This window comes from Trachemys scripta, chromosome 16 (assembly GCF_013100865.1).
Source record: "Trachemys scripta elegans isolate TJP31775 chromosome 16, CAS_Tse_1.0, whole genome shotgun sequence".
NCBI lineage: Eukaryota > Metazoa > Chordata > Testudines > Emydidae > Trachemys > Trachemys scripta.
The window spans coordinates 2,640,008-2,662,426 of record NC_048313.1 but is presented as its reverse complement, the minus strand read 5'-3'; the positions used below and the strand labels follow the sequence as shown (position 1 = coordinate 2,662,426).

Here is a 22,419-nt window from a genome sequence, read left to right as displayed (position 1 = left end):
GCGAGAGCTCATGTGTGCGTGCAAGCTCTCAGGGGTGTGATCGCATGGGCATGCGATCTCGTGCGGCGCGTCCTTGCGTGTGAACAAGATCTTGCACACGCGCTCTTGTGCATGTGATCTGAGGCGTGTGCACAAGATCTTGTGCGTAGGTGCAGGTGTGAGCCCAGGTGTGCGTGTGCATGAGAGCTCGTGGGCCTGCACCATGCGTGGCCATGTCGAATCACGTTCCACGTTGGCGAGCACGGGCCGGCGTGCACACGCGCGTGCGATGGCACGCACAGGCCTGGTGAGGCGCATACGGCCGCTCAGATGGGGTGGCGTTTCCATACCCCCCACCAGCCACACGCTCAAGGAGTCGAAGTCCTTTTCCTGGTGCACTTGGGAGGGGGAAGGGGGGGGCAGAACCAGCCGTCGTCCCCCATCAGCACCTGCTAGAGACCAGAACCCGGAACCTCCCCCAGCGCTCAGAGCAAACAGAAGCACCAGCCAAGCACGGCGCCAGCCTGCTCGCCCAGCTCCCCTGAGATACCGGGGGTGGGGTGGGGGAGATGGAGGACGAGGGGGAGATTGTTACATGGGGGGCGGAAGACGTGCCAGATATGGGGATCCAGGCCAGACCAACCCCCTGCACTTTCCTGGGAGGCACCCGGGCACCCCCCCCGTGATGAGGTGGAAGTGTTCTTGGGGTTTCCCCGGGGTGCTAGGTGGGTGCCTCAGTTTCCCCTATGCATTTCTCAAGTGTCTGGGGGCGGGGTGATTGTTGCGAAGCCCTGGGGGGCCAGTGGGATGGTGTCTGCACAGAGAATGGCCCACGTCCCGTCTCCTGGCAACTGATGGCCTGGGCTTCTCCCCTGCAAAGGTGATAGCTAAAGGTGTTGAAGAACAAAGAGCTCAGGTGACCTCCTGGCCCAGGGTGGGGGAGAGGAGGGGCTGGAGAGTTTTCAGTTGGAGCTGGCTGGGAAAATGGAGGGGAGCCCAGAGGGGGCTCTGGCCTCCCTGGCCCCCCAAGCTGGACCTGACTGGGGGGGGTCCTGTTGTCTGTACATGCACGACCTGTCTTGGACTGTGTTCCTGTCGTCTAAATAAACCTTCTGCTTCACTGGCTGGCTGAGAGTCGCGGCGAATCCCCAACTCTGTGAAGGGCTCTATCTGCCCCCCTTGCTCTCCTAGAGGGATTACAGTACAACCCCCCCCGTGGCCTCGCCCTTGCCCCACCAGGGAACTCCCATGAACTATGCCCCGCCCCCTCAGCTGCAGGGGTGTGACCAGGGGACACCCTCCCCCCCATTCAGCCACCCGCCCTAGATCAGGGACTCGGGGTGGGATAATCCACGGGGTTCAGATCCCTCTGCCCGCACTGGGTGGGGGAGGGGCCACCTGGGACTCAGGTGGGGCCCGAGAAAATCCCATCGAATCGCAGACCCCAGCTCCCCCTGGTGCTGGGACCCCCAGGACAGAACTACCTGCAGCCATGCTTAACTGCTCTGGATCGGGGCCCCCGGATTTGTTGTGCCGCACAGAGCCGGGGAGGGAGAGGCTGATGTCGGGGTGTCCCCTGCTCTCTCACACACCCCCAACACACACACACACACACACACACACACACACACACACACACACACAGAGTTACTATTCAGCGACATCCGTGTGGCTGTATTCTCGAGTGCTCCTGTAGCACGTGGCCTGGACCGGGTCCCGGTTACCGTGCGCTGCAGCGCGGCAGGGGGGCGCGTTTCAATTGTAGGATTTCGGTTTTGTGAAATCTGGCTTTCCCATTGCCCTCCAATTCTGACCATTTTTACGCCTTTATAGTAAGGCTAGTTAACTGTTGTCAATGGATCCAGCTATTCTGATTAAAAACCCCATAAAAACGGAATTAATTTTTTACAAAAATGGAAAAAAACGAAATCAGAAAATAATAAATCCCCAAATCCCCACTAATCCGCTGGATTTCCTAGGGCCCTAGCTACGGGGGCTCGGGCCTGGGGAGCTGGGGGGAGCTTGCAGGTCGGGTGGGTATCAAGCTGGGGGGCTGCCTGTGGCACTGCTGGTGCTGTTAGTTTGGTCTGGCCTGGGTGGGAGTGGGAGGAAGGGAGGAAGGAAGGGAAAACAAGGACGGACGGGGCCAGGGAAAAGGCCGGAGGACCAGACTGGGCACAGAGCGGGAGCCAGAGGAGAGGCTGGGAGCAGACAGGGTGGGCGGCGGAGCGGGGTGAGCGCGGGCGTGAGATGGCGCGTGCCACACATAGGTTCTTACGCCATTTCGGAGTCCGGCCGACTGGCTCATCTGTCACACATCAGAATAAAAATGTTATTCAGCAACATTTTTAAGAGCATTTTTGTATGTCCGGCCCCTTCCTTTATTGCCTGGGCTGGCAGGGCGCTGCTCCACAACCCCCGAGCTGGGCCTGCCAGAACGGGCGGCAACGGGCTGGGGTTTCCAGACCTAACGGAGTCTACAGCGCAGCAGGGAAAGGACTGAGCTAAGGACACGTCTACAAGCAGGAGTCCTGGCTCCCGGCCCCCTGCTCTAACCACCAGCCCCACTCCCTTCCCAGAGCCAGGGAGAGAACCCAGGAGTCCTGGCTCCCAGACCCCCCTGCTCTAACCACTAGACCCCACTCCCCTCCCAGAGCCAGGGAGAGAACCCAGGAATCCTGGCTCCCAGCCCCCCCTGCTCTAACCACTAGACCCCACTCCTCTTCCAGAGCCAGGAGTCCTGGCTCCCGGCCCCCCCTGCTCTAATCACTAGACCCCACTCCCCTTCCAGAGCCAAGGATAGAACCCAGGAGTCCTGGCTCCCAGCCCCCCCTGCTCTAACCACTAGACCCCACTCCCCTTCCAGAGCCAAGGATAGAACCCAGGAGTCCTGGCTCCTGGCTCCCTGCTCTAACCACTGGAATGCATCACTCAAAATTATATGTGACTCTATTTTCCATGAGGGGTAGAGAGTCTGGTCTCATGAACGTGAGGACAAGCCGGATGGAAGGAAGGATGGAGAGCTGGGCGGGAAGATGGATGAAGGGTGAAGGGAAGGCTGGGTGGGTGGTGTGACCAAGTGAGGATTGTCCCTTGTTATGTTGTATGTGAGTCTATGTGAGTCTGTTTTGCATGAAGGCTGTGTGTGCCTCAGTTTCCCCGTGTATTGCACCACTGTCTAGGTGGTGGGAATAGGGGTGTGTGAGCTTTGTGGGGGTTGCTGCAGCTGCCTGCATGCCCCTTCGGAACCTGAGACCCAGGAGGGGGATACGACCAGGTGACTCTTGGCCCGGGAAGCGAGACAAAGGCCGGAGGAGGAACAACAGGCCGGGCAGGGGTCAGGCAGCTGGAAGGAGTCAGTCTGGCTGGCCTGGGGCTCAGGGGGAGGCAGAGACCTGGCTCTGGGCTCCTCTCACCGCAAGATGGACTTGCCTGAAAGTCACTGGTTTCTGTGATAGCAAGTTCTGCCCTACGCTGTGGTCCTGTCAACTAATAAACCTGTTTTACCGGCTGGTTGAGAGTCACATCTGACTGCAGAGTTGGGGTGCAGGGCCCTCTGGCTTCCCCAGGAGTCCCGCATGGGCGGACTCGCTGCGGAAAGTGCACGGATTTGGAAGGGGATGCTAAATGCTCCGAGGTCAGACCCAGGAAGGTCGAAGCTGTGTTAGCGTCTTGCCCTGGAGACGGTATGCTCAGAGACAGGAGGCTCCCCCACAGTCCTGACTGGCTTCATACGGAGCAGTTCCAGAGCATTGACCCAGTGACTCCATGACAGGTGAATAAGGGCTGGGTGGATGGATGGATGGATGGATGGATGGATGGGGGTATAAGAGGATGGATGGATGGAAGAAGGGCTGGGTTGATGGAGAGATGGATGGATGAGGGTGTAGGAGGATTGATGGGGGTATAAGAGGATGGATGGATGGATGGATGAAGGGCTGGGTTGATGGAGAGATGGATGGATGAGGGTGTAGGAGGATTGATGGGGGTATAAGAGGACGGATGGCTGGCTGGCTGGCTGGCTGGCTGGATGAAGGGCTGGGTGGATGGACAGACGGGTGGACGGACAGACGGGCGGACAAGAGTCCTGCTTGCTCACCGCCCCCATCCCTGGATCCTTCCCCCACTTCCCCGCATTCGTTGTCACACTTTGCCTGAAGCAGCGCTGGGCCTGGGCCCTCCCTTGGCCATCTGCAGAGTGGGCATCTGGGGGGCCAGGCCCCCGTCCCCACGGCTTGATTCTGCCCTGGTGGCTCCCCAACAGGGCTGCATGGGTGGGGCCCTACCTCTGCCCTGCTGCCCGGCCCGGAGGGGGAGTAGGGGTGCCAGCCCTGGGAGCCCTGCTCTGCCGGGCGTCGTGGGGTGCTGAGCGGGGTGCGGCTCATAAAGGAAGGCGAGACGGGGAAATACAAAAACGGGTCGGTCAGAGAACACCCAAAGCTGCTGCCATGGATCGGGGGAGGGGAGGACAGGCAGGTCACAGAGCGATCTGGGTTAGTGCGGCCATTAAAGGGGTCAAAGACACTCCCCCGAACTCCCCCCAACACGGCAACACGAGACCTACTGTGGGGGGGGGAGGGGTTAAGATTGGGGGGCACTTCAGGTGAGCTCCAAATCCTTCTCTCTGGTCTCCATTACCGCCCCCGCCCCAGCCGGATGGGAACAAGCGGGGAGGCCCCAGCTCAGAACCAGCGATCGGGGGAGGGAAGCCTTGGATGAGAACAGGCGGGGGGGCCCAGCCCCGGATCGGGACCCATGTGGGCGGCCCAGCCCCAGCGGACATGCCCACTAGACACGAGCGCTCGCGGGAGCTGCCCCAGGCCGCGGATATTGACCTGGACCAGCTGGCTACCGAACGGGTCAGGGTGGCTACCGACGTCCTCCGAGACTGGCGATGGCGCGTCGGCGGCTGACCACTGAACGCTTGCCCCAGCTCCCGAGCCCTGAAGAGCCGGGCGACCCCTTGCGGGGCAGACAGACGCCCCCACCCAGGCTGCGACCCCCCCCCCCCCCCCGCACTGGCAGCTGTGGTTACCTGAGCCAGTTTCATCATCATGTGGGCAAAGACGTGGAGGAAGCCGACCACGGCGTCCCAGAGCCTGCTGTGCGCCAGGCTCTGCTGGTTCCCCGTGCACGGGCCCTGCGGGAGAGAGACGGAGTTAGCAGCAGCTAGGACCACCCGCAGAACCCAAACCTGCACTAACCGCCCACGGGGACCCTCGCCCGGCCCGGAGACGCAGCCACCTCTGGGGTGGGGCGCGGGGCTGGTTATACAGGAACCCCTCACCCAGGGCGGAGATGCAGCCACCTCTGGGGTGGGGCGCGGGGCTGGTTATATAGGGATCTTCTCCACTCCCAGGGTCACAGCCGCATCTATTTCCTTCCTTGCTGGTGCAGAGAATGGGAGCGGGCAGGGTGCAGATGCAGCCGTACCTGCCTGTACCAGGCAGCGCTGGGGGCAGTACCAGGGGGCAGTGCTTGGGCTCTACCTGGCTGTACCCGGGGCAGTGCCGGGGGCAGTACCAGGGAACAGTGCCCGGGCCGTACCTGACTGTGCCGGGGGCAGTACCAGGGGGCAGTACCAGCGGGCAGTGCCCAGGCCGTACCTGGCTGTACCGGGGGCAGTACGAGGGGGCAGTGCCCGGGCCGTACCTGGATGTACTGGGGACAGTGCCGGGGGCATTACCAGGGGGCAGTGCCCGGGCCATACCTGGCTGTGCCGGGGGCAGTATGAGGGGGCAGTGCCCAGGCCGTACCTGGCTGTGCCGGGGGCAGTACCAGGGGGCAGTGCCCGGGCCGTACCTGGATGTACTGGGGACAGTGCCGGGGGCAGTACCAGGGGGCAGTGCCCAGGCCGTACCTGGATGTACCAGGGGCAGTGCCGGGGGCAGTACCAGGGGGCAGTGCCCGGGCCGTACCTGGATGTACTCTGTCAGGCTGTTGAAGACCTGCTTGGCCACGGCCATGGCCTTGGAGAAGTTGCGCTTGCCCTGCTCGTCGATGATGTCCTTGCCCGAGTAGTACCAGTAGAAATCGCTGATGGACTCCTGGGGAGGGCAGGGGGGTTAGTGCTGACCCCCCCCATTGGCTGCAGGGCCGGCAGGTACAGTCCCACACCCCCCCCCAAGCAGTCTGTGCCACAGGCCGGCTAGGGGGAAGGCTGCAGGGGACGGCTGCCTGGCAGGGAGGGGTCTCTGGGAGCCGGTGCCCACAGGGGGGTTTCCGGGGGGCGGTGCCCACTGGCAGGGGGCAGCCGGTGGGGCAGGGGGCACTGACCTGCAGTCGCAGCAGATAGTCCACGGTGCAGATGATGATGTTAACGGTGGTCGTGTTCCCCGTCTGCGTGCGCAGGTAGTTCTGGAAATCTGCAGGGGGGGGCGGGAAGACGCCGGGTCAGGCCCCCTCAGCGACCCGCTGCCAAGCGCTGCCCAGACACCGCGGCACGAGGGGCGCCGGGACGGGCAGGAGGGGCTGTGCCGGGGGGCGCGCGGGCAGTGGCTGGGGGCTTTGCTCCCCACCCACAACGTCTTGGTCACGTGTGGGACTCTGCCTCTGACCACCTGCAGCGCCCTCCCCCCCACCCACCCGCCCTCTGCCCCCCGGGCACCCATCGACCCAGGTACCCACCCACAATCCACCCCCCATCCACATACCCATCTGCAGGGCCCCCCCTCCGCCTGCCTCTTCATCCATCCCCGGCTTCCCATCCCCCATCTACCTGCCCTACCTGTCCATGCGCCCACCCGGGAGCCCACCCCGGGCACTCCCAGCACCCACCCTCCTGCTCCGCTGCCCACAGAGTATCCAGCCAGCCAGCTGCACACCCCACACTCCCTTCACGCCCCTCCATTGCCCTCCCCCTCGGTCTCTGGGCTCCGTGCGGCCCCCAAGCCGAGCCAGCCGGCCGTACCGTTGTTGTGGCCCTCACACAGGAGCTGCAGGAACCGGAAGAGATCCTGCGTGAACTCGTCGTCTGCCATCACCTTCTCTCCTAGAGCAGGGCAAGGGGACGGGGAGAGACAGAACTGGCCAACGTTAGCAGCCGCGACCGGGCGAGGGGGCCTGGGTGCAGCGCCACCCGGGTTAGCGCGCGCAGGGGGCATGGGGAGAGGGGCCAGTGGCGGCCAGGCAGTCCACACTCTGGGACACAGCACACGGGGGCACCACCCGGAAGGCCTTGCTCAGGGCTCAACACTCTGAGGTCATAAGAGGGAGTAACCACCACCCTGAGTAAGGACGGAGTAAACCCCGAGTAAGAAGTGAGTAACCCCCCACCCTGAATAAGGAGCGAGTAATCTCCACCCTGAGTAAGGGTGGAGTAAACCCTGAGTAAGGAGTGAGTATCTCCCACCATGAGTAAGTAGGGAGTAATCCCCGAGTAAGGAGCTCAGGATTGGCCCATTGGTTCCCATGGGAGTTGAGCCCAAGCAAGGCCTGCAGGATTCAGCTCAGGTTAGTGGGTTCAGGCAGCATGCATCTCATTAGGGACCCGCAGGGCTCCTCTGAGTTGTCGCCAGTGGCGGATGAGGCGGGCGGGATATTGTTTCTTTTTACCAGCTGGAGAACAATATCGTCACCCCCGACATCCTGGTGCCAGCAGAGCTGGTCCCGGCAGGGTCCCTGCCTGGCCGGTGCAGCGGGCAGTTGGGTGGGGGGATAAAGAGAATTCAGAGGGAGGAGGGGAGGGTATTGGGGGAAAGGGACCATTATTAACGCTACTGGCTGGTTTAGTGGGGAGCCCTGTGGCATTCATTTAAAAAATTCTGTCGGGGCCAAATCCTGACATCTGAACTCAGGCAAAGAAGCAGGTGGGAGTTTTGCAAGAGTAAAGTCTGAGTAATGTAGACACAAAGTCAGGATAACGAGGAGTAAAGTCAGAGTAAAGTCAGGGTAACTAGGAGTAAAATCAGGGTACTGCTGGAATAAGGCAGGAGCAGTCCAGTAATGTAGGAGTAATGCCTGAGTAATGTAGGAATAAACACAGGAATACCGTAAGAGTTGAGACAGAGTAACACAGGATTAATACTGGGGCGTTGTCTGAGTAACATCTGTCACATCTGGCCCCAGCTAATTAACACGATTAGTGGCAAAGGGCAGAGGGTCACTCACACCAGCCATACTGCAGCACTGGGCGTTAATCCCATTGGGGGTAGGGGCTGTGTGCCTGGACCCCGGACCGATTCATATTGCCCCACGCAGCGTTAATGACCAGCCTTTTTCCACCGTTCATGAAATCACTTCCTCCCCTTCGCAGCTGGGATTTCTCCCCACTGCTGACTCCCCCTTCCTCTCCCTTGATCACTGGGGAATCACGGCGCTGGGGGGCAGGGAGCGGGGCAGGGGGCAGGAATAGGTCGCCAAAGGTCGTCTCACCCAGGTCTAGGTAGCTAGGGAGATTTGCCCCCAATTGTGTCTGCTGCTGCGCTGTTTAGAGAGATGCGCGTGTGTGTGTGTGTGACAGTTACAATCCCCAAACCACCACTTACTGAAGTTACTACACAGATACTATCACAATATTAGAACAGAGATACTGCAAAGATGCTACTACATTGTTACTACCCGGATACTTGCATATGGTTACCACACAGATACTACCACAATATTAGAATAGAGACACTGCAAGAGAACTACATTGTTACTACACAGATACTGCAAAGATGCTACTACATTGTTACTACACAGATACTAACATACTGTTACCACACAGATACTACCACAATATTAGAACAGAGACGGTGCAAAAAAACTACATTGTTACTACCCAGATACTACCACACTGTGACCACACAGATACTACAAAGCCACAACCCCACTGTTAACAGAAAGATACTACAAAGTTACTATTACAATATTAGTACAGAGATGCAGCAAGGATTGTTACTATATTGTTACTACACAGATGCTCTGAAGATACTACTACAAAAGATACTATGAAAATACTTTTACACTGTTACTCCAAGGACACCACACTGATACTCCAAACAGACTACAAAAGCACCATATAGCTATTACAAAACTACCATGAAGGTTCTATGAAGATACTACTGCATTGTTACTACAGGACACCACATTGTTACTACAAAGATACTACAGAGACGCCATATAATTTCTAGAAAGACACCACAATATTGTGAACATTCGATCTCATTGACACCCCAAAGATGCCACAGCTTTACTAGAAAGCGGCCACAAAGTTTCTATGAGGATACATCACTACTATGGTGCTGCTACAAGAAACGGTTACTCGCCTTCTCGTAACTGTTGTTCTTCGAGATGTGTTGTTCATGTCCATTGCAATCAGATGTGCGCACGCTGTGTGCACGCCAGCCGGAAGATTTCCCCCCTTGCAGCGTCCATAGGGTCGGCATGCGTGCCCCCTGGAATCAAGCCTTTGTGGCGCCCAATATGGGACCCTGCTGACCCACCACCCCCTCAGTTCCTTCTTGCCGGCTACCCCGACAGAGGGGTTGGAGGGTGGGTATTGGACTGGATATGAACAACACATCTCGAAGAACAACAGTTACGAGAAGTTGAGTAACCATTTTTTCTTCTTCGAGTGCTTGTTCCTGTCCATTCCAATCGGGTGACTCACAAGCCCAAGTTTAGATGTCCTCTGATTGGAGCACTGCTCTACCAAAGGCCGCCTCGTCTTGGGCCTGCTGGGTGATCGCATAGTGCGTGGTGAAAGTGTGGTGGAGTGCGCAGTGATCGAAGGAGCAGGTTGTAGCACTCACGTATGCACGACATGATCCACGACGAAATCCGCTGAGAGGAGACAGGAAAACCTTTCATTCTGTCCGCCACAGCCACGAATAGTTGAATGGACTTTCGGAACGGCTTTGTCCTCTCGATGTAGACGTCCAACAAGTGAAGCCTCTGCTCCCTGCCGCTCGAGTGCGGCTTAGGATAGAACACCGGGAGGAAGATGTGAAAACGGTTGATGTGAAAACGGGAGACGACTTTCGGGAGAAAAACCGGGTGAGGCCTGAGCGGCACCGTGTCCTTACGGGTTCAGCCGCGGAGCTTGCACGCCGTGAGGTGCAACAACTCAAGCTTCGGGTGCCGGAGACGGCCGGGAAGAACGGCCTCGCCGACGCCGGCCCGTGGGCGGAGCCGTGGTGGCGCCGAGGGTCTCTGACTGAGTCCTTCCTCAGCACCGGTTCGCGCAGCAACAGCACCGGTGTGCTGCGCACCAAGGACGCAGCGCTCAGGGCTGCGTCAGGCACGGCGGGCTCCAACGGGGACTGAAAAGCCACCTCCATAAGTAATGCCCGGAGGCACTGCTGTCCTTAAGGGTCCTTGGGCAAAACCCTTTACAGATCTTGCAGCGGTCTCGGAGATGCCCTTTGCCCAGACACTTAAGGCACTATGAGTGCAGGTCGCGTCTTGGCAGAAACCCGGGGACCGAGGCATACGCCAGTGCCGGGGGAAGACGTCGGGGGAAGACCCCGCAAAGGAAACTTCTGAGAAATCTACACTAACTATAACTACTGGGCTAACGCTGTACACTAGGATAGACACTGCAAAGCAGGCGGTAAGAAGGAACTGAGCGGGCGGCGGGTCGGCAGGGTCCCATATTGGGCGCCATGAAGGTGCGACTCCCGGGAGCGCCCAGGCCGACCCTATGGACACTGCTAGGGTGGAAATCTTCCGGCTGTCGTGCACACCTGATTGCATTGGACATGAACAAGCACCCGAAGAAGAAAGACACCAGTGTTACTACAGAGACGGCACATTGCTCCTCTCCAGTTCAGAGGCTACAAAGACGCCACATTGGTAACACAAAGACGCCCCGTTGTGCCTACCCAGGGATACAGTCTGCTGTCGAGCTGGCTGGAATCTGGTCAACAAGAGGGTCGCTCAGCCCTGCCCACGCCCGTAGCCCCAAGAGACCGGAGAGGGCTGGGGGAGGAGGAGGGGTCCATGACGGGGTATCAGATGGGGCGGGCGAGTCCCTGAGGAGAACAGGGAACATGGCTCATGGCGAGGGCACCGGAGTGCCCTGGTTCCAGCGCGGGGTCCGGGGGCAAGGGGTGCGGTTAGTACTCAGTGCAGATCGGGAGAGGCCACGCCCAGCAGGCACTGGTTCCAGGCTGCCGGGGGCACGCTGGGGGCGGGCCCTAAGCTGCAGGACATGCCACGTGGAGCCACGGAAACACTCTCCCCCTCCCCCCGCAAGGCTGATCAGAACCCCCAAGCCTGACGCACCCCAGGGAGGGGGAGACGGCACGGGACAGCGGTCACCGCAGCTCCCCGGCTGGGTCTGCCCACCATAACAAACCAGCCTCCCCGCGGAGACCCTATCATAACAAACCAGCATCTCTGGCTGGGTCTGCCCACCATAAACAATGCAACCCCCCCCAACCCCTCCAGGGACACCCTACCATAACAAACCAGCATGTGCAACAGAGTGAATAACCTTGATCGTTAAAAAAAATAAAAATGAAAGGGTATTTTAAAATTTAAATCAGATTTTTAAAAAATTTAAATTAAATAGAGGTTTATTTTTTAACAATAAACCTATTTAAAATTAAATTGGAAACTGATAATCAACATCACAACCTAAATTTATAAACCGTTAAAACATTTTAACGCAAATACAGAAACGAAGATTCAGCCCGTCCATATTTGCTGCCAAATTTCCCAGCAAGTCGCAGCATTGAAGTGGTGCAAGTCCCCGGATGAGCCCCGGGGGGAGCTGGAGTTTGCCGATGGGCTAAGCCGGCTTCAGGCAGGGCAGAGAGAATATTTTAGCCTTTTCAGTTTATCCAACTAGTTCAATTAATTGGCCAGGCCACCCAAAGTTCAGTGACCGACTGGGAGCCTGTTTCCTTCCCCAGTCTCAGAGAGGACGAGATCTACTAGTTCTACAATCCTGAAAGCCATAGTAACCAGAAATGGCCACTACATTTCACTAGCCACAGACACTTCCTTTGCTGAATAGATCAGCTAGTTTTCACTGCAAAACGCCGCCCGATAAACTTTTTAATTTTTAATGTTTCCAGCCTGTTTGCTTTCATTCAAACGCTGGTTTTGCGCAATTGTCACTGAGTTGAACATTTCCATCCAAACGGGGCTTGACGCAAATCACCTGTAGAAACAGAGTCGTCGTCTAGCAAACGAGAGAGGCACCGTTCGCCCTTCTCTGAAAAAATCACAACCATAGAATGGCAGACTCTAACTCCGGGCAAGTTAAGCCGCACGAATCGTCAACAAACACCTGTAACTGGGGTGTATTGTCCTAACTGGCAGAAGAAGTCCTGAATACCGTGAAAGGCTGATGGGAATCGAGCCCTTGGCAGGGAAATAACTAAAAAGTACAAGTGTAAAACTTGATTCACACCACTGATCGAAATTGGCGTTTCCTGCTGCTCTCTCAGACTGAGAGCAACACAGGCTTGGCAAGGGGCAACCCTACCATAACAAGCCGACGTACACAACCCGGCAGCGCACAGGCCCCTGCAATGATAACAAGTGAGCGTGTGCGGCCAAGTAACCCCGAGCATACGTGCGGTAACACAGCAGCCTCGCACCCACGTGCAACACAACAACCCGTGAGCACCGCTCCGTGCTTGAGAGACCCTAGAATAACAAACCGGCATGCTTAGCTCGTGCTTCCTCCATCAGCCCAGCAACCCTATGATACCAAATCAACGAGGCCGGAATCAGCTCCCTCCAATAAACACATCAGCACAGGCAGGCTGGCGCTAACTAGCAACCCTACGATAACAAAGACGGAGCTGCCCCTCCCCCGCGATGGATGGGCAGGGCCCATGTGGGGGGGCAGGGGGTTCTGATCAGCCATTGGCGTCGGGACAAGCCCGCCGGGTTAGAAAACAGAGCAAGAAAATGCCCGGAAAAATAAACCACCACAGCTGTGGGTTATTTACCAGTTTCCCGACGGATGACTGGGGGCGCCGGTGAGAGGGGGATGGGGGGAGCGGGGGGAAGAGGAAGAGAAGGGGAGGAGAGAGGAGGTGAGCGCAACACGTCACAGCACAAAGGAAAAGGAGATGATTAAAACCAGATTAACGCCATTAATGTGGAGTCGGAGCCGCCCCAGGTGGGACGGGGGGGGGAAGGGCGTTATTACAATCCGGATTAATAGCAGCGCCTCACTCTGGGGGGGAGCCTGCAACCACACGGCAGCTGTGAACACAAACCGAGGGCAGGGAGGGGCCGCGGTGGAAGGAGGGGGAGGGGGCCCTGGTGCCCCATCAGCTCTAGCCGCAGGGTTCCCCCAGCGGAGACGGGAGGCCAGGCTAGATGGGCCCAGCCCCGTGAGAGCGGCTGATCCAGCCCTTCCCAGCAGCCATTGCAGGATTAGCTCCCCCCCGGACTTCCCCTGGGGGCAGGGCGGCCCCGACTCATCTCACTGTGCCCCCCATAACCTGCCCTAGACGTCCCCCTTTGCTGGGCGGTGCCCCCAGAGCCTGCCCTCCCAGCCCCCGCCGCCCGCCCCGAGAGGGGATCGAACCTGGGACCTGCGGATCCGAACGCCCCTGCTCAGAGTCAGGCCCGTTAGCTTAGAGGCTCCAGCAGCCACCGGCCGCTAGGCGCCTCATTAGCGTGAGTGACCCCGCCCCAGGGGCTGCTGGGATTGGGGCCTGACACTACCCCACCACCCCCAGCACCCCTGGTCAATAGGTTGCGGGGTGGGGCAGAGATCTGCACGGTCTGGGGCTGAGATGTGGGGGGGGCTGGGCCGGGGAGGGGTGGGGGGCAGAGATTTGCAGGGTCTGGGGCTGAGATGTGGGAGGGGGCCTGGGCCGGGGAGGGATGGGGGGCAGAGATCTGCACGGTCTGGGGCTGAGATGTGGGAGGGGGCCTGGGCCGGTGAGGAATGGGGGGCAGAGATCTGCAGGGTCTGGGGCTGAGATGTGGGAGGGGGCCTGAGCCAGTGAGGAATGGGGAGCAGAGATCTGCAGGGTCTGGGGGCAGTACGGACTCACTTGTTCCTTCCTCCGTCACCATGCCCAGCCCCTCGGCCTTGTTCTGCCGCTCGAAGGCGTTGAGGTCCAGGACACTGCAGGGAGAAATGGGGGTCAGGAGAGGCCGGGGGGGAGGGGAGTGGGTTGACCCTGCCATCAACATCAACCCTCCACCCCCCACGACGGAGAGGCCCACAGCCTAACACAGCTCAGCCCCACCCTGGGGGTACGGAGCAGGGGGCCGCTGGGCACTCGCTCCGGCCCGCTGGGGGATGGGGAGCAGGGCCGTGCAATGCTGCTCTGGGCAAAGGGGATCGATTCCCCTGGGGGTCCCCCCAACGGCTGGCTCCCTGTGGGAACAGGGCAGGGAGGGGGAACAGCTGGCACCAAAAGGGGGTAAAAGGAGAGATGGAGACGGGCTGGACGCAGGGAGGAAAAGGAGGCCGGCAGGGACCAGCTCGGCCTGCGGGGCGGGAGGAAGGATGCAGGCCGGGACGGACAGACGGACGGGGACACACGACGGATGGTCCCGCTCACCTGCAGGTCTGCATCAGGGCCTGCACGCTCTGGAAGAAACCCACCTCCCGCTTCTCCTTCAGGTAATCCAGCATTTTCTGCGGGGACAAAGGCAGCGGCCCTGAGTGGCTACTCAGCAACTACTCCCTCGTTACTCGGCATACTTGTTAGTTACTCAGCCTGTCCTCCCTCGTTACTCAGCCCGTTACTCAGCCCATTACTCAGCCTGTCCTCCCTCGTTACTCAGCCCGTCCTCCCTTGTTACTCTGCATGCCTGTTAGCTACTCAGCACATCCTCCCTCATTACTCCGTGTGTACCCATTAGTTACTCAGCACTTACTCCATTGTTACTCAGCCATTACACAGCATGTTCTCCATCATTACTCAGTGCACATTCACTCATTACTGAGCCGTTACTCACTGCATACTCCCCTTGTTACTCAGGGCATAAGCCCTCTTTACCCCACACTCCTTCACCTGGTACTCAGTGGTTACTGACGTGTTACTTGGACATGACTGGCTGGTTACTCAGCAGGTGGCCGAGCTCCTCGGCCGTGACTCAGCCGTTACTCCAAGGCTCAGCCGGAACTTGGCCTGTGTAAGGACTGAGCGAAGTTCTGGGGACCTGGCCCTGGGAGCGACGCCAGCCCGGCCGTACCTGCTGCACTTCCACGTTGCCTCCGTTCAGGATGGAGATGCCCAGCTTGAGGGTGGAGGACACCATGGCGCCTGGCTCCCCTGCCGACAACCAAGGCAACGCTGGTTACCAGCCTGGCCTATGGCTCACCCCGCAACCTGCCAGCCCCCCGTCAAGCCGCCCCGCTGTCCCTCCCCCTGCGAGGGTCCGATCTCACCTTTGCAGGCGCTGATCATCTGCAGCACCATCTCGGCCGCCCCACGATTGTGCAGCCGTGACTGCTGGTAGAGCAGCTTCTGCTTCTCCATCTCCTTCTCCTGCGGGGTGGACACACAAGGGTCAGCGCAGGCAGGGGCTGGAGCCAGGACCGGAGGTAGGGAGGGGATCACCTACCTCAAATGAGCCTTCGGTCTCCTCCTCGTCTTTCTCACCACCTTCCTCTTCACCTTCTTCAATGTGACAGCTCTGGAAGTGAGAGGAAGCCAGAGTGAGGGGTGCGTGGGAGCCAAATACCACCCTCCCCCCTCCAATCCAAATACTATGCCATTACTCCAGTGATACTACACCGGTACTCTGGAGATACTACATCGTCACTCTGGAGATACCACACTGTCAGTACACTGTTACTCTAGAGACACAACACCATTATTTGGGAGATACTACATTATTACTCTGAAGATACTATACCATTACTCTGGAGATACCAAACTGTCAGTACATTGTTATTCCAGATATACTACCCCACTACTCCAGAGATACTACAAAGTTAGTACATCATTACTCCAGAGACATTATAATGTTACTCCAGAGATACTGTGCCATTAGCACATTGTTACTTCAAAGACATTATGCTGTTACTCTGTTGTTACTCCAGGGATATGACACCGTTACTCCAGAAACACTATACTTGTTAGTATTTTGTTACTCCAGCAACACTACATTAGTACTATGTACTCCAAAGACACATGCTACTACTCCAGAGATACGAAGCTGTTACTCCATCATTGCTACAGAGATATTACAATATTACAAAGCGACACTACCTAGTTACCCCAAAGCTACTACACTGTTGCTACATCGCTGCTCCAAAGATACCACACAGTTATTCCAAAAATATTATACAGCTGCTACGCCATTGCTACTCCAAAGATATTTTGCCATTATTCTCAAGTTACTATATTGTTACTACTGCCCACAGGGCTGTGACCTGGGGGTTTTCCTCCGGCCACTCCAGAGTAGCAGGAGCAGAAGTTCGTGAAGGTGTGGGGGGAAGGGTAAACTGCCCCTTACTGCAAAGCTGGTGTGAGGGGAGAGTCCAGGGAGGGAAGGATTCAAATCCTCTGCTGCTTGAATACCCAGAGAGCCGGATTCGAATCCGACTTTGCTCACAAGTGCGATGGGCTCTCCTGAGAATGGGGGGGAGGGATAGCTCAGTGGTTTGAGCATTGGCCTGCTAAACCCAGGGTTATGAGTTCAATCCTTGAGGGGGCCACTTGGGGATCTGGGGCAAAATCAGTACTTAGTCCTGCTAGTGAAGGCAGGGGGCTGGACTCGATGACCTTTCAAGGTCCCTTCCAGCTCTAGGAGATGGGAAATTTCCATTAATTAATTACTTATTTATTTAATGCTCAAACCAACCTCAGTAAATGATGGGGAGGGGAAATGGGAGGACACACTGGGAAGGAAAGGGGGCGCTGGGTGGGACATGCGCTGGGAGGGGCTGGGGGATGAGACGTGCTGAGAGAACCTGGTGTGGACTTGGGGTCACTCACCTTCGCCATGATGTCAGCGTAGGCCATGTACAGATAGTCCTCGTCCAGTTTGCTGAAAGGCAGCGCGTGGGCCAGAGTCAGATCCAAGACCACACGCTCCAGAGAGGCCAGCTGAACAGTTCGACAACAGAGCCTGGACCCCACCTCCCAGAGCCGGGGAGAGAACCCAGGAGTCCTGGCTCCCAGCCCCCCTGCTCTAACCACTAGACCCCACTCCCCTCCCAGAACATGGCATAGAACCCAGAAGTCCTGGCTCCCAGCCCCCGCACCCACTCTGGGGCCCAGCAGGCGATTCACTCCCCAGGCTGAGTGGCTAGATGTGGATGCTGCCCCCGCCCCTGGCACCCACCTCTTCTCCGTCAGCGCCGTGCGGCTGAAGTGCAGGATGAGCTGGTGCAGGGGGTCGGGATTCTTCTCCATCTGCTCTTCCTCCTCCTCCTCCTCCTCGCCCGGTTTCTACTCCCCCCAGCAGGACAGCGGAGAGTCAGCAGCTGTGAACCCGCCCGGCCCGGCAGCGCTGGGCCCCCCCCCGCGTCCCCGCCAGAGAGAGCCTGGTGCGCCCGGCTTTTCCCACGCCCAGCCCATGGGCCCAGGAGCCTGCCCCACTTCCAGCCTTTCCTCCGTCACTCCTTCCCCCACGGCCCCCCACCGCTGACGTCCTGCTGCCCCCAAGCCCCCGGGACGATGGCGAGAGAGCAGGGAGCAGGAGGGAATGGAGCCCGGTGCCTGGGTGTGGATGGGACCCGGGCAGGGACGGGACCCAGGCGTCCTAGGACCCAGGCAGGGAGAGGACCCAGGCATCCTGGGACCCGGGCAGGGAGAGGACCCAGGCGTCCTGGCTGTGGGATATGGAAAGCTCAGACCTCCCCCGAGTCTCCGACCCCCCCAATGCCCCCAGCTCACGGCCAGGTCGTCGATCATCCTGTCCTCGAAGGCGTGCTCCTCCGTGACGATCCAGGCCAGCTTGTAGCTCTCCAGGAACATGTTACAGGCCCGGTGCCTGGGGGAAGGGGCAGATCAGAGGCCTGGCAGGGGTGGGGGGCAGGGATTGACCCAGACTCACCCCCCAGCCGCACCCACTGAGCAGCCAGCGTCCCGCCTGGAGCCCAGAGCCGGGGGGGGGGGGGGGGGGCTGCAAAGGGCCTGGCAGAGCTGAGATTGCACCCCCATTCCGTGGAGGGCACGGATCCTGCAGGGTGGGGGTGGGGGACACTATGGATCGGGGGGGTGGGTTGTACAGGGAGCTGGATCCCATACAATGGGAGGGTGGGGGGGCATGGGTCACAAGGCGGGGGGCATGGGTCCCCCAGCAGGGGAAAGTTGGGGGGCCCAGATCCCCTCGCTGGGGGAAGTTGGGGTGTGTGGATCCCCTGGTCGGGGGTAGGTTGCGGGGCCCAGATCCCCTGGACGGGGGGAGGTTGGGGGGCCCAGATCCCCAGGTTGGGGGGCCCAGATCCCCAGGTTGGGGGGCCCAGAACCCCTGGCCGGAGGGAGGTTGGGAGGCCCAGTTCCCCTGGCCGGGGGGAGGTTGGGGGGCCCGGATCCCCTGGCCGGGGGGAGGTTGGGGGGCCCGGATCCCCTGGCCGGGGCAGATCCGGCGCTGACCTGGGCATGTTGTAGAGCGGCGTCATGCGGAAGCAGGCGACCACAGCGCGACGGCGCTGCTTGGACAGCAGCTTGTGCCACACGGCCTTCTTCGACTTGTAGGGGTGCTCGGTCTGCGGGGCCGGGGGGGTTAGAGCCGGGGGGCCCACAGCACAGCCCCTCCTCCGTGCTATGCCCCCTGCCCCACAGCCCCTCCCCTGCACTATGCCCCCTGCCGCACAGCCCCTCCCCTGCCCCACAGCTCCTCCCCCACCCCACAGCCCCTTCCCTGCACTATGCCCCCTGCCCCACAGCCCCTCCCCCGCCCCACAGCCCCTCCCCTGCACTATGCCCCCTGCCCCACAGCCCCTCCCCCGCCCCACAGCCCCTCCCCTGCACTATCCCGCCCCGCCCCACAGCCCCTCCCCTGCACTATGCCCCCTGCCCCATAGCCCCTATCCCGCGCTATGCCCCCCCACCCTGCAGCCCCTCACCTGCTCCAGGTGGAAGAGCACAGCCGACACCTCCTGCACCCGTCGCACGATCTTCTCGGGCCGGTTGGCGTCCTCGGCCTTGCCCGACATCTCGCGGTACAGAGCCATCTGCCAGCGCATGGAGGCGGGGTTCTCGCACTGCCGGGGGGGAGGGACTGTCAGACACGGCGCCTCGGGGCGGGGGCGGGGACGTAAATCAGTCCATAGGGCGAGGGGGGGCAGGCCAGAGCCTGGGTGTCCTGGGCTAGGGCATGGCGCTGGGGGAGCAAAATGAGAGCGGGCCCATGGCGCCCGGGGGGCTGAGAAAAGGGGGACCGGCCCATGGCGCCCGGGGGGCTGAGAAAGGGGGACCGGCCCATGGCGCCCGGGGGAGGCTGAGAAAGGGGGACCGGCCCATGGCGCCCGGGGGGCTGAGAAAGGGGGACCGGCCCATGGCGCCCAGGGGAGGCTGAGAAAGGGGGACCGGCCCATGGCGCCCAGGGGAGGCTGAGAAAGGGGGACCGGCCCATGGTGCCCAGGGGAGGCTGAGAAAGGGGGACCGGCCCATGGTGCCCGGGGGAGGCTGAGAAAGGGGGACCGGCCCATGGCACCCAGGGGAGAAGGAGAGGCTGGCCTGTGGCACCCAGAGGGGGGAGAAGGTGGGGCCAGCTCATGGCACCAGAGAGGAAAAGGGGGGGGCTGGTCCGTGGCAGCCAGGGGAGGGGAAATGGGGGCTGGCCTGTGGCACTGGGGGAGGGGAAATGGGGGCTGGCCCGTGCTGCACGGGGGAGGGGAAATGGGGGCTGGCCCGTGCTGCCCGGGGGGGAAAGGGGGTGCCGGCCTGGGGGGGACACTCACCTTGCCCTGCAGGTGCAGATTGTTGTTGAGAACATCCCGCACCTCCTCATCGGTGTCTTTCTGTGGGGGTGGGGGGTGCAGAGTTCGTCACCCAGGGTGAGAAGCCGCTCCCACCCCAGCAGCTCATCGCCACTCCTCCGGCCCAGCTCCCCCCCCCAAAAAACACCCCCAACTCACTGCACCCCCAAGGGCATCAGCCCCACCTGGTTCCACCACTGGCTCCTCCCGCTGCTCACCCCGGCTCCTCCCCCACTCTCCCTGGCTCCTCCCCCACTATCCCTGGCTCCGCCCCTGCTCTCCCTGGCTCCTCCCCCAGCTCACCAGGGCGTAGCGGCCCTTGGCCAGGGTGATGAGCTCCTGGTCGGTGGGCGAACACATGTTGAGGCCGATGGGCAGCATCTTCTTCAGCGTGGCCACGATGAGCGAGGTCTGCACGGAGTAGCGATCCCCCCGCCGCTTCTTCTTGGTCCGCTCCTGCTCTGAGCTGCCCGCCTGGGGGGTACGGGGTGTGTGTGTCAGGGCGGGCCCCCGGCAGTGACCCCCCCACCCCACCCCCCGATCCTCTGCCTCCAGCCAACATGCCAAGGCAGAAGCGTCCGGCCACAGCAGCGCCCCTCCCGCCCTGAGAGGGGTACCTGGCTAGCCCCACCCCCACCAAACTGGAGGGGTGGGGCTTCCCACGAGGGGCGGGGCTTCCCACCTCCATGGGGGGAGGGGAGGAGCAGGGCCACTTGAAAAGGGTGAAAGGGCAAAGATGGCTGGGTAACCCCTGGGGGACTCGGGCGGACACGATCGCTCAGTCACGGACGCTGACAATTCAGGAATCTCCAGTTCTGAACCGGCCGCCCGGCCCAGCCCCGCTGCGTGAGGGGAGGGCCGTGTCACCCCCCACTCTGGTACAGCGGGAGGCACAGTGCTGGGAACGGCCAGTGAGCTCGGGCCACGGGAACCCAGGGTCACCTCAGCGGGGGGCGGTGGAAACACAGGGTCCGAGGGAACTGACCGGGCGGAGGATGGTGGGGAAGGGGCTCCCGCCGCGTGTCACAGGCCGCTCGGGGGTATCCCGGGCGGGGGGCGGGGGGCAGAGACCGGGGCGGCCCCTGCCAAGCTTAGAGAGGGGGGAGCGGGACCCCTGGAGGGGGCACAAACCAGGGAGGGGCCAGCGCAGACAGCTCCCCTGCACCCCACCCCACGGCACACGCAATCTGGCAGGCAGGCAGGGCAGCATAATCTGCCTGCGACATCCCTGTGCACCACCCCCCCCCTCCGGCTGGGATGTCACGAGGGGCGATTATGAACTCCGTGATCCGGGGGGGGGCAGAACCCTCCCCGCCCCCTACTCCCCAGCTTTGCACAGCGAGAGCCCAGAAGAACCAAACCGGTTCGGTTCAGGAGCCGGAGAGAGCTGGCCTGGCACATGCGGCTTCGGGGCTGAGAGACAGCTGGGGGCAAGGAGCAAACGCTGGGGGGGGGGGCAGAGATCCCCCGTGCTTGGCCCCACGTCACCGGGGAAAAGCCCTGGCAGAGGGAATGGGCCCCACCAGCAGGCCTACCGCACGGCCGCGGGCCAAGTACACCAGGGGCTGGAGGGCTGGGTGAGCCGATAGCCGACCGGCCGGTGCCTACAGAGCCCATGGGCCAGGTGCAGCGGGCACCGTCGCTCACCCAACCTCTGGCTCCTGGGCCGTGCGACGCAGGGTACCGTGGGCACACGGGGAGCGGGCTGGGGAGGACCCCAGCACTGTGGGGGAGAGGGCGGGGGGCTGGCAGATCAGACACAGACACAAGGCGCCATGCGGTCTCCGTGAGACGCTACCTGGCCTTCTCCAGACTAAAGGCACCCGGGCGGGAGAGAAGGGGAGACAAGACAGAAGAGACATGTTAGTCGGGCCACGAGCCCCCACGGCGGCTGCAGTGCACGCCCGGGATGAGAGCGGGGCCACCCGGGGCACGGTGCCCCCAGTGCAATCCGGGGGGGGGGGGCCCAAAAGACAGGGGCCCGGGGGGTACACGGGGGGGGGGAGGATGGCAGAATGGCGCCCCCAGTGGTTAGATCGGGGGTGGCAGGACAGCACCCTGTAGACTGGTTCGGGGGGCTCATGGGACCACCCTCAGGCACCCATAGCCCGAATCAGAGTGGATCACGGAGTCACCAGGAAGCCCCCCGCCAGCCCCACACACGGGAACTATGGCTCGATCAATCCGGGCCCCTCGGCCCCCTTCTCCGCCGGCGCTGTGAGCTCTGGGCTCCCCGGGCCCAGTGTGCAGATGACCATACAGCAGGGCCGCCCCCTCTGCCCACCCGAGGACCTGAGAGCCCTCGGGACGAGATTTGGCACCGAACATCGGCACCCGGAGTCACACGAGCGTTTGCACGTCTGGAGCAGGAGCTGCAGGGGAGCTGGGTCGGGCAGCGTCCAGGTGGCCTTCCCAGCGTGAATCCCCTGTGATCGCCCTGCCCCACAGGCCTCTGGGGCAGGGCTCCCTTGCGCCCCACATGGCCTCACCTTGGACATTTTGCTTTTGCTGTCGGCCGTCAGGAAGGACATGTTGTTAATTTCGTTCTGCACCACGAAGTTCTGCTCCTCCCGCTTGAAATTCTGGGGGAGGGGGACAGGGGGACAGAGTTGTCCTCCCGGAGCCCAACGCCCCCCGCCGGGCCCCTGCCC

The 22,419-nt window shown here is 60.9% G+C and overlaps 1 protein-coding gene across 1 annotated transcript in view; it reads right to left on the bottom strand.

Annotated features, from left to right (window-relative positions):
- RYR1 (ryanodine receptor 1) overlaps positions 1 to 22,419 on the bottom strand; it is a gene marked incomplete at its 5' end in the record, with an annotated part of 95,427 nt that overhangs the window by 10,176 nt on the left and 62,832 nt on the right. Inside the window, 18 exon segments of the mRNA XM_034792717.1 lie at positions 5,015 to 5,119; positions 5,898 to 6,026; positions 6,256 to 6,344; positions 6,890 to 6,970; positions 12,870 to 12,887; positions 13,932 to 14,005; positions 14,448 to 14,524; positions 15,085 to 15,164; positions 15,281 to 15,380; positions 15,457 to 15,528; positions 16,836 to 16,887; positions 17,185 to 17,291; positions 17,739 to 17,835; positions 18,441 to 18,553; positions 18,914 to 19,051; positions 19,751 to 19,810; positions 20,072 to 20,242; positions 22,258 to 22,350. Of these exon segments, the coding sequence (XP_034648608.1) occupies positions 5,015 to 5,119; positions 5,898 to 6,026; positions 6,256 to 6,344; positions 6,890 to 6,970; positions 12,870 to 12,887; positions 13,932 to 14,005; positions 14,448 to 14,524; positions 15,085 to 15,164; positions 15,281 to 15,380; positions 15,457 to 15,528; positions 16,836 to 16,887; positions 17,185 to 17,291; positions 17,739 to 17,835; positions 18,441 to 18,553; positions 18,914 to 19,051; positions 19,751 to 19,810; positions 20,072 to 20,242; positions 22,258 to 22,350 (1,656 nt within the window).